This window comes from Mustela putorius, unplaced genomic scaffold (assembly GCF_011764305.1).
Source record: "Mustela putorius furo isolate JIRA1106 unplaced genomic scaffold, ASM1176430v1.1 tig00003853_pilon_pilon_pilon, whole genome shotgun sequence".
Taxonomy (NCBI): Eukaryota; Metazoa; Chordata; class Mammalia; order Carnivora; family Mustelidae; genus Mustela; species Mustela putorius.
The window spans coordinates 37927245-37939327 of record NW_025422005.1 but is presented as its reverse complement, the minus strand read 5'-3'; the positions used below and the strand labels follow the sequence as shown (position 1 = coordinate 37939327).

The following is a 12083-nucleotide window of genomic DNA, read 5'->3' as shown; positions in this document are numbered from 1 at the left end:
AATTGTCCAATCCAATGTCAACACTTAGACATTAGAGAGTAGCTCTTAATTCATTGTTTGGAGTTACCCTGCCTCTCCCCTATCTCTATCTGTCAAAATCCAGGACCTCCAAGGCACAACCCAAGTGCTTTTTTCTTAGACGCCCACATGATACTCTGCAGCAGGACACACACTCTTCCATCTGCCCGTGGGCTTCAACATTATGTCTTGAACTGTCCCTTAGAAACAGAAATATGGTTATAAAACTCACCATGCAACACCTAATCCATAGCCAGACACCCACCATGCTTGACAACATAAGCCAAAAATCACCTTTGGAGCTCTTACTGCTTCCAAGCTGAGGAAAATGTGCTCCTTCCTTCTTGAAACACTTTGAGGTTAACCCAGATTTCTTCTCTTTCCCTAGGGATCATTGACTTTCTTATAAGCCAGCACCCTATTGCCCGTGTCCTACGGGAGCACCTGGTCTTCAAGATTGCACCAATGCTCAACCCTGATGGAGTCTACCTGGGCAATTACAGGTGAGGAGCAGGGGAACAGCCCAGAAGCTGCTAGTCACAGAATGGTGGGATGGAAGCCAGAAGAAAAAGGCAATATGTTTTTGAGAAAATTTTCATATTACTCATGAATTCACTAGAGGAACTTTCACCCTGATTTTTGAGAATGTGACTTAATGAGCCTTGGATGTTTTATGCACAGCCACCTGAGGTAACCTGCTAGGATTTTCTGGTCCACTTGCTGGGCCAGGAGTCAGGAGAACTAGAACAAGTTTTGGCACCCACTTCCATGTAATTCACTTTCCGGTCTGATGCTCAGTTTCTCTTGCATAATGAAGGCAATGATCACATTCCTGATAGGGCACTGGTGAGGATCAAAAGAAATGGTGGGGACAAATGTGCTTGGCAGAATATCGTATGGGGGTGATAGGAATGACTGTTTTGATTGTGTTTCTTCTTAGAGGTCATTGATGAAGGAAAGTGGCATCCCAGGTCATCTGAGCAGCATTTCTCTCTGCTGTGGGCTTACAAGCCTGCCCCACATGCACTCATGCACTCAGATCTTGAACTCTCTTTCTCCTGGCTGAGCACCACAGTTTATAGCCCAAAATTTAACTGCCCAGTGAATCATCTGCCAATGGAACATTGAATCCTCTTGGATAGTGTGATTATTCTTATTTGACAGTTGAGGCAACTGAGTTGCCCAAAGTCACACAGCCTGTGAAACTGACTAGTTCTCTAATTTCACTGTGCACATTACACATCTTTAGAGTGGATTAGTCCCACACCTTGCAAACATTCAGCCTTGTAGCTTTTGCAGAAGAGACTCTATGTGACCTGGTGCCTATCTGTCCACATTCTGCCTCGCTTCCCACCCTCCATTCTTAGAACTATTGCTGCAGCCTCTCTAAGCAAAGCCTAGTTCCCTAGACATGTCCTGTTGGTTCCTGATCCTTACCTTCCTCAAGGCTGCCCTCTGCCCAGAACCTGCTATCCCTTCCTTATCTTACTAACTCTTGTTCAAACCACAGCTCATGTCTTTCCTTCTGGAAAGCATTCCCCAAACCCCCAAACAGAATTAGTTATTTCGTCCTCTAAGCACGCACAGGCCTGGTTATTGAACAAGAGTTATCCCATTGCAAGGACCCCGTTGACTTCAGGCCAGCGGAGAGCAGGGACTGAGCCTTTGTGGTCCTTGTGTCCATGGTGCCTGGCTGCAGGGATCAGCCCACAGTAGATGCTCAAGAACTATTTGATGGACATGAGTGAAGGAAAGGGATGACTTTACTGATAAAGAAACTAAAGCCTACACAGCTCAGATTAGAACCCAGATTTTTCAATACCCAGATAGATCCCTTTTAAACAGAGTTGGTTTACTGCTTTCCAAAAGCATGGCAACTGTGTCCAGCAGGGCTTCCCAATACCTCTGGGTATAAGTTAGAGAGAGCCCATGGGATGCATGATGCCTTAATTAAAGACAGTTTTGTTTCCTGTCTTAATTGGCTCAAGCAATGGTTCATTAGCACTGGCAGGTTTTATGGCTTGCTGCAGGCCTGAGAGCAATGCCTTTCCACCTTCCCTGGACAGAAGGCATTGTTAGCGGTAATGGTGGTGGAAAGACCATTTGATTTATGTTAACATTTCTGTTTAATTACAAGAGCAGCAGTGGTCAGAGGTCAATTTTGTCCACTCTATGCACTTATGTATGTCATCCTCTGCTGTACAGGGATGGTGAGATGGAAAGAGGTCTGTGACCTTGACCAAAATGTTTCCCCTCCTGGGCCTCTGATGGCCACTGGGATGGTGATGGGGAACTAGATGCTTTCTATAAGTCTTCAAGCTCCAGATTTTCTGATTGGGGGATTTCAGGGTAAAAGAGTGCCAACCCTCAAAAATGGTTCTCTATTAAAATCTAAACCCTCAATGTTTTCCTCATGAGAATATGTATTTCTCTCTATAAGAGCCGGAGCAAATCTCTAACCACAGGCATTAATCCTATTGCTAAAACAGCTCTGAGTTGCAACAAAGAGCCTATCAGTCATGACCATTCACTACTGAAGATTTGGAGAAGGTGAAAAGTAATAATATTCAGGATTGAGAGCTTCAAGGTGCCTTAGAGGGGCTCCAGGCCAGCCCTCATTGACTGTAGCAGTGTGGCCCAATCCTGGGGGCACTTGCCTACGCAATGTAGGGCAGAAGGGAGTTTGGTGTTTGAGTGAGTTTGGGAAACACAGAGCTAAGCAAAATTAACTGTGTTCTCTTACAAGATCTTTCAGTTCTGAATATGCCGATCAATAGCAATCTCAAGAGGGGAAAATGTACCCTGTGTTTCCCAAAGATGAACCAAGGAACCCTTTGGGGAACCCAAGGAACCCTGTACAGCTGGTTTCCCCCCTCTGCCTCCTCCCAGCCCCCAGTGGTATCAGAGGTTATTCAATTCATTTTGGGAAATACCATTTCAAGAATTCTGCTTGCCCACTCTGTGCCGCGTCAAGCTCTCCTACACTTATCTCATTTAATTCTCACACAAGTTCGCGAAGGAGGGTGTTCACCGAGATTTCTCTGCTAGCAAATAATGAAAATCTACCCAAATTAGCTTGAGTACTGAAGGAAAGGTGAGAGAGAGGAGCAAAGGAAGCAAGGAAGGGAGTTGGGGAGAGAGGGAAGGGTACTTGGCCGAATTCAGGGCAGTCAACAGCCCCAGACCTCAGAGGATCTCATCCCATTGCTGGAAACAGGTTGGATCACAGACCATCATGTCCCCCCCCTCCTGCCCTCTTTCCCTCCCAACATCCCTTCAGGATGTACAGTCTCTCAAGCCTCAGGAAAGTGAAATAAGCTGCCTTGGGTTGTGTGGGCTGTGAGGAGCAGGCAGGGAAGCAGGTCTGCCCCAGATATGCCAGACCTTGTGTGGAGAATGAGACACAGGCCTGCCCTCATGGCCAGGGATCTGATCTCTCTCCCACTCTCCCCCTCTCCCCCTCTCCCTTCTTCTCCGTTAAAAACACATGTACTCCAATCCAGGAAGGAACAGCAGGAGATTTCCCGGGTTTGATCATGCAGAACTTATATTTCACAGGACAAGTACCTATACTCTGGTATTTATAGTAAAATAGTATTTCAGCACGGCCGACGGCAGCTGTTGCAGCATGACAGATAATGCCCTTTCCATGGAAGGCAGCAGCGTTTGCCGACCAGACTATATGTGCCTGGACTATGGCCTCCGGGAGGAGTCGGAGGGGCCTCAGCTGGTGACAGCAAAGAGCACGTCCCCAGGAACCATCCCCAGTCATTAGATGACATCACAACGGACAGCAATGATGCCATGGTGTGAAATAATGACGTGAGGCCACTGGATACGCTGTCTCACTTAGGCCACTCCCCCAGAGCGGCCTTTTTTCAGCTCACTCTGAGGCTTAATACCAGCTCATAGGAAGGACTCTCTAGGCATCGGCCCCACCCTTTCCTAGCCCTTGCCCCAGTCGTCATCACGCGGGTACTCCTGTGACTATCTGTTTAAGGACAACCTCCTTCTCTATACAGCAGCCTGCGTGAAGTCAGGACTTTGTCCGCCTCTGTCCCCAAAGCTTGGCAGAGCACCCAGCACAGAATGGGCCCCTGACATGTATTTCCTAGGGGTATAAGTAGACTCAGCATCAGGGTTTAGTAACAGTGCCAGGGCATGGAGCTCCGGTCTCGGGGGCCGAGGAGCCCTGGCCGAGTGTCCCCTTTCCCAACCCTTTACTTGCCCCCACGCGGCCTCCTAAGCCCGCTTGTTTTGATCTTTGTGTGGCATGAATCTGGGTTTGCAGCCACACGTCTTTCCCGTACAAGACATTATCTTTTAAAGGCATTAAAAAAAAACCACATTTCATCTTTACAACAACTCTTTGAGAAAGGAGAGTCTGTTTTTATTATAGCTATTTGAACAGAGGGGAAACTGAGGCTATGAAGGTGAAGAGCCAGGTTTGAAGTCACATGGTGTATGCAGGGACTCTCCACATCCCCAGACAGGGCCTTTGCCCTACAGGCCAGGGGTGGACGGACGCAGAGAACGGAGCTCTAAGGATCCCCACCCTCCTGAGCCTTCTTGTTCTTGGGCGAGACACTCCTCTCCTCTGGCCTCCATTTCCCTCCTCCCCTCTTGGAAAAGCACTAGGAGGTGGAAGACATCTTCTGCCAGTTAGTAGTAGCACTGGGGAGAGGCACCATCAGAAATGGTCTGGCTAATACCATGCATGAACTTGCGGATTTTACTGTGTGAAATAAACCACTCACGAAAAGACAAATACTGCATGATTCCACTTATACAAAGTACTTAGAATAGTCAAAATCACAGAAAGTAGAATGGTGGTTACCAAGGGCTAAAGGGAAAGGGGAATGGGAAGTCAGGATTTTGTGGGTACAGAGTTTCAGGTGGACAAGATAAAAAGGGTTTTGGAGATGGACGGGGGGGTGATGATAGCAAGGCATTAGGAATGTACTTAATACCACTGAACTTCACATTTAGAAATGATTAAGACGGTAAATTGCACGTTTTGTGTATTTTACCACAATAAAAAAATAAGAAGAACGGTACCAGTACTGATGCCCTATGAGCATCTTTGGAGGGTTCTGGGTGGATCTGAGGCCTGGGTTCTCAAGGGACAAATTCTATAACTTCAGGTGTTAGAGAACCGAGAAGCTGCAAGGCAGCTCCCATTTGATCTTTACAACACGTCCTCTGGGAGTTGGGAGCGATGGGCTGAATCCGTCTACCATTGATTTGGTGTGTTGGCAGTCCCCGGTGTCCTGCATCCAAAGTGGCTGCGCACACACACTGTCCCTTCCGCTGCCACCATCCCATCACCCCCTCCAGGACCCTACCACGACTGATTCCTTCTGAGCATGTGCAATGCATGAGTTGCCTTGCATTTGAAAAACAGACTCTCCATCTCCATCTGACAATATGAAACTCTGTGTTGGGTTTGCATTTCTTAATTAGATGCTTGTCATTGTGTATCCCATAGAGCCACGTATAAGTAAACAGTCATAGACCTTTGAATAAATTTATTGGTTTTATTTATGTTTCTGGGCATAAAAATCTATAATTACCAGGTACAGCCTCAGTATAACTGGTATTTAATGACAATTACTTTTTGTTACCATAGAAATGAGTCCAAAGTAGTTACCCATAATTTCTCATTTCCCAAACCTCACACATGCTGAATTGCAATATTACCATAGTAATTGCCTATTAGTCATCATAAAATACGCAGTTACCCAAAAGATAGCAGGATGCTGTGAAATTTCTCATCTTCAGAAAACCTCAGTGTTTCTTGGGAGCATGGAGGTGGGGGAGAGCCCCAGACCCCTTGTGGTGGCGCAGAAATCATTCAGCTTCATAGCAAGGCCCCGCAGCCCCCGCGGTGGAAAGGCTCAGCCCTCCTGTCGGCAATCTCCTGGCCCTAGTGATCCTCACGTAGCCCAGGATGCTCTGGTGCAGTAAATCCAATTTAACGAAGGTTTATTGAGGGCCTGCTGAGTGTCAGACCTTGCACTGGGCCTTAGGGAAGCAGATGGAAATCAGAGGCAGCCTCTGCCAATAAGAAGCCCAGTGTTTGTATTACAGGGGTGTGTGAGTGATACCGCAGAGGCCTGGCTCATAGCACGCTAATGTCTAAGTGCCGACTAACTCTGCATTAGAGAGAGCATCTCCTTTAGCACTCCCAGCAGCCCAGGGGGTCCTAGAGTCCATCTTTCTCATACGAAACGCTTGTCTGTCCTAAAACTGAATAAACTAAAGAACACAGGAGAGAAATAATTAATCCCTGTATGAGGAACTACTGAAATCCCTAAGAAAATCTTGAATAACTTATGAGAAAAGTAAAGGACAGCTCAAGTTAATTCACAAGGAGATTTTTAAACAGTGGTCAAAAACTAGAGGAGAAAAAAATTCCACACGGTTGTACTGAGTGTAGTTGGTAGTCAATAACCTATCAGTTTCAGGTGGACATCACAGGGATTGGGCAGTTCTGCACAGTCCTCAGCACGCCGTGTAAGCACAGTCACTATCTGTCTGTATACGCCACTACAAATTATTAACTGTAGTCCTGACGCTATACTTTCCATCTCCAGGACTTATTTATTTTAGAACTGCAGTTTTGCTGCCCTCCCCAATCCCCTTCACCTGTTTTGCCCATCCCCTACCCCCGCAAGCACGTTTGGGCTCTATATTGATGAGTCCATTTCTATGGCTCTGTTTTAAATACAGAAGGAAGTGAAAGCAAAGAGGCAGCAAGAAACTTGCCAGGGTCCCCTGGCAGAAAGGGTCAGAGCAGGTTTATGAATCCAGGCAGGCCAACTGCAGCCTCCTACAGATTTCACCTCCTGCTACATGGTGTCCAGAAAGCAGGCTGTGCCTCCCTCTGACTGACAGTGATGTGTGTTGGGGGGGGGTGTTCTCAAAGGATGAAAGATACATAGGAATTCACCAGACACAGACAGTAAAAAAGATCAGCACAGCAAGATGTCATTAAGCACAGCAGAGGCTGATACTAGGCAAGGTATTTCCAACACACACACACACACACACACACGCACATGTACAGGCATCATAACTGGCTGACCTTGCCCACCCGAACATCCAAAGGAGGAAATATTTTAAACTTTCCAAAATGGGATAGAACATATAATTAGCTACATAAAATGTAAAATACATGTCAGCATTCTATTTGTTCTTTGACGGCATCAAAACCATGCACTTTCATCATGCTAGAAATGGAAACCAAAGGCCCATTGCAAGGACCACCTCACCAAGAGGTCTGCCAGCCCCTTCTCACCGTGCTGCTTCCACCCCCACCCCTGCCCCCCCCCCCACCACACACACACCATCAAGGCCTCTGTCCCAGCACTGTCAGCATTGGAGTAGGAGAGGAGCTGAGACTGCCAGTTCAGCACTCTATCCAGGGCCAGGATCCCTTCGGTATCCCGACTGATAGCCGGGCCCCCCCCCTTCTTGTCTACCTCCATGCCTGGGTGGCTCCCTCCCTTCTAAAGTATCACCAAACTACTAGCTCAAACTGCTAGAGAGGTTTGGGACTCAGGCTAAACTTGCCAGCCCAGCCCTTCTACTTCCCTCCCAAAGGATTATTCTGTTTTAGTCTATCTTCTACATGGTGGCCCTTCAGCTGTCTGAAAACTGTGTGTCCCCACATTTCCCTAGTCTCTACTCAAACCACTGCCAGCGCCTGTTCCCCCAGAACCTTGTACCTGCTCACATGCAACCTGAAATCCAGCTCCCTCCCTGTCCTTCCTGCTGTCTTCTGAACATACTCCAGATGTATGTCATCATCTGCCTTGGAGGCCTAGTGTCCAGGACTGATCAATTATGATGATGACAATGATGGCAACAATGGTGGGGATGCATAGCCAACAACCTCCAGGGCCCGCCGCCGTTCAAGGCATTCTGTATGTACTGTTCCATTTAATCCTCAGTACAACTCTATCATTATTCTCATTTTACAGATGAGGAAACTGAAGCATAGATAGATTAACGAAGTCCCTCAAGTTCATAGAGCTAACTAGTGGAACAAGGGTAGGAAAGGACCATCCCAAGCCCCATTCTGGGGGACACACTTCTGATACAGCCTGCATGCACATCGCTCCCCAACATTCTGGGGGCATCCCTCTCCCAATGCAGCCTGTATGCACATTGCTTCCTGACATGGAGCTCTCTTCAACATGTATCTCCCCACTTGCCTTTCTGCTACTTCCCAACTCCCCTGGCTTTTCCTAGAGCCTTGCTAGAAGCCTGTGGCATATAGATAGAGAGGGTGGGAATCACTGTCTTTGAACAAAGAAGAAACGGAGCCACAGAGAAGCTAAGAAACTTGCTCAAGGTCACACAGTGAGTGAGCCACACAGTTAGTCGAGACAAAGTACGAGCGACAACAGGGACCAGACAGAGCCTCACCTCCCAGAAACACTCTCCTGCCTTATGTAACCCGAGCAATGTTTCTAAGGAGGCTGAAAGGACATTGGGGCTGGCAGTGTAATCAGGTGTCTAACCCACAAGTGCACACCGCCAAAACCAATTATTCAAATGAGCTTCGCAGCCAGGTTCCACAGAAAAGGCCAGATGGCTAGATGTCTGTGGAGGCAGCCCCCCATCTCTGTCCCTGCGACCAGCTGAATAGCATTTCAAAGAGAGAGTTGATAGCAAGTTGATTTTAATAATTGATTCTACAGTGAACATAGGCCTCTGAGGAGACAGTAACCCCGAATGAGTGGCTGGGGAGTCTGGAGAACAAAACAATAGAATCAAGAACTTTTGTCATTTTTGGTCTTAGTTCCTAAACCACTGCTTGAAGAGTGTTAGTTCTCTGTGTAAAATCCTCCCATGGCTCCCTGTTGGCCACTGGCAAGAACCTGAACTGTGGAGCCTGGTGTCCAGGAGCTTCCTCCTCAGGTTCATCTCCCACAGCCCATCTTGCTCCTGCCCGAACACCCTCCCTCCGCTCCTCTCACCTACCTGGGCCCTTTGCAGGGCCCTAAACTGGCCCACCCTTGCTTACGCTTGTGCCTTTGCTGGCACTGCACTTCTGCTTCAGAAGCCTTTCAACTCAATCATTTCCTCTCCCTCTTCTTTATTTCTTTTCCTCACCACCCCCTTCTTTCCCTCAGGCCCTCACATAGCACCTACTTTGTACCGTGCCCTGGGGAACTGAGGTGGGTTTTGCCCTGTGCTTGGCCCCAGGAAGGTGTTGTGTGAGGTAAGCCTTGAGGGATGGGGCAGAGTTAGCCTGGGGAAGAAATCGGCAGCACGTTCTAAAACAGAGGAATAGTGTTAAATAACAACAGTGTTGATAATAATACAAACATTAATTGAATTTATGCATACCAGGCCCTGTTTTAAGTGTTTTTATGTATTATTTCCACTGAAGATGGAACTCATCATACACCCGCTCCCACTCCCCCCAGTTTAGGAGATAGAGGGATCAGAAAGACAGGGGTCAAAATACTAGTTTTATTCTTGATTAAAAGCAGGATTTGGGAGGCATGGCTTATCTCTGTGGCTAAAACTGGCCACCTTCTATGGCACCCCAAAGTTCAACTTTGCCACCAACCCCAGGCCAAGCAGGAAGTGAGCTGCTTCTCAGAAGGCACACCAGTGACAGAGAGAGGGCCAGCATGGAACCCTGCAGGGTTACAGGTCTCAGTGAGTCATGCATGGAGGGACTAGGCCAACAGAGGCCAACAGGCTCTTCCTCTTTTCTCAAGTTAATGAATCAGGTAAGTTTCAAGTTTCACCAGCAACTTCTGAGAAGAGGAAACAAAGGAATAGAGAGAGAGAGCCATTCTCTCACTGCTGGAGACTAGGAGTCCCTGTTGGAGTTGAAATGGGAGGTTCCTCCTAACAATCCCATGAACCTATGGCATAGTTTCTTATATTATCCTCATATTACATAAAGGAACCCGATGCACATAGAGTGGCTAAATACCTTGCCCAAGTTCCTAGAGATCCAGGAGTCAAAACCAGAGAGCTGCCCTAGAGCCCCAGTGCCTAGCCTCAGCCTTGCTGCCTGAGTCCTGAGTGCACAGAAAGCCTTGGGGAATAGCAAGTGGTCTAATGTGGCCATTGTGCATGGTCACAGCTACAGACCGCAGTGTAGGTTCACGCACTGCACAAGGCACCAGCTAAGAGGGCAGGTGGCAGCTGGCATGCAGCCCAGGCCTGATTGGCCTTGGGCCTTGGAGAAATTACATCAGCCCACAGGAGGGGGCACCTTCTTCCAATTAGTTCATAGGATGTAACATGTGTGAGCCTTGTGTGGTATACAGGTTAGGGACATGGCTAAAGAAGCTGGAGATATAAGTGGAGACCAGTTTGTGGAAGACGCTGACAGTCTTACCAAGACCAAACTCTAAGACCAGGTAACACATGTGTAGCCCTGATCTCAAACAAGGCAGTGTCTCCAACATTTTTCATGGCTGATCTCATTTAATCCTCAAAACAACCCTCTGAGGTGAGCAAGATCCACATTGCCTCGATGGGGGCTGAGGCCACACAGCCAAGATGTGGCCAAAGCCAGGATCTTATCCAGGCAGTGTGGCTCCAGGGTCCACACTGCCATCTAAGCTACTTTTGGGGCTTAGATAGGGTGGGCAGGGGTCTCTTCTGCTCCCAGAGCTTGTGAGGACCTGAAGAACTTTTCTTCTTTTTTTTGTTTCCTTTACCCTTTCTCATTTGAGAAGTTGAAATAGATGATTCCTAGACCCACGGGCCAGGGCATTCCTTTAGAAAATGTTCCCCCTTGGACTTTGTTAAATGGTTCTTTTTACTCCTTGTCAAGTGTTGTTATTGAGGGAAAATAATCTCTTGGTCCTGGAATGAACTTCCAATGCTATTCTTACATAGCTATGTGACCTTGGCCTCCATTTCCCTGTCATTGAGATATGGGAATTGGATTTTATGAAATCTTGGGTCCTTTCAGTTGGTGATTCTCAGAATTGTCCTAAGTCACCAGGGGGACATCCCACCCTTTCCACCAAGCCAGGTGTTGCTACCAAGCAGGAGACAGGGTAGAAGGAGACTAAAACCCTAGAGCACATGCTCTCCATGGAAAGGGAAAAGGCACTCCAACAAAGCTTCTCCTTGTCCTCTAGTAATAAGGACCCAGGAATTTCAAAGTTAAAGATGATCCCTTTTCCACATATGGTCTGAGTACTCCCTTCCCCCAGCCCCAACACCTTGCCAGAAATGCCACCATTCCAGGCTCCAAGATCTTGCTGACCCTTGGAGGTAGGAATTCCCACCTCATCCTAGCTCTGCTATGGACTTTGGGAATGTCCAGGGCCTCCTCCCATGTACAGCAGTTGGTATACTGCCCAAAGGCTCCTGGTTAAGGTGCCAGGCTGCCTGTAACTGCTCATAACCCCATGTCGAGCCAGAGCAATACTTCACCCACTCAGAAGGGGCACCTGTTTGTCAGCTTGGAGGGGGGGCACCTTTTGTCAATTTTCACAAAGGTACTCTACATGTTAGCCTCCAATTGAGATCCAGTTTCCCCGCTTTTTTTTTTTTTTAAAGATTTTATTCATTTATCTGAGAAAGAGAGAGAGAGAAATGAGAAGGGGAAGGGACAGAGGGACAAGCAGACTCCCCGCATAGAGGGGAGCCTGATTCAGGGCTTGATTCCAGGACCCTGAGACTATGACCTGAGCCAAAGTCAGATGCTTAATGGACCAAGCCACCCAGGTGCCCCTCAATTTCCCCATTTAAAAATTAAGGGTGTTACATACACCCCTCACCTCACATGAGTCCCCTCAATTGGACACTGACCTGACTCCCAGGACTGCTAAGAGAGAACAAAGTAATGGCTAAGAACATGGGCTTTAGACTCACAAACTGGATTCAAGTCTTGCCTCTCTCACTTGTCCTTGCTGGGCTACAGACAAATCACTTAAGCTTTCTGAGCCTCTATTCAGTCTCGTGGAGAGCTGACTGTGTGTCTAACAGAAGACACAATCGCAAATGAAATAGATTCAGTTTCTGCCCTCCTGGAGCTTTCAGATCTTTGAACAAAATACGTGAATTTGTCCAAG

The 12083-nt window shown here is 47.6% G+C and overlaps 1 protein-coding gene across 1 annotated transcript in view; it reads left to right on the top strand.

Annotated features, from left to right (window-relative positions):
• AGBL4 (AGBL carboxypeptidase 4) overlaps positions 1-12083 on the top strand; it is a 1601862-nt gene that overhangs the window by 1493599 nt on the left and 96180 nt on the right. Inside the window, exon 8 of the mRNA XM_045064492.1 lies at positions 407-521. Coding sequence (XP_044920427.1) covers positions 407-521 — 115 coding nt within the window. The remainder of the gene's footprint in view (positions 1-406; positions 522-12083) is intronic.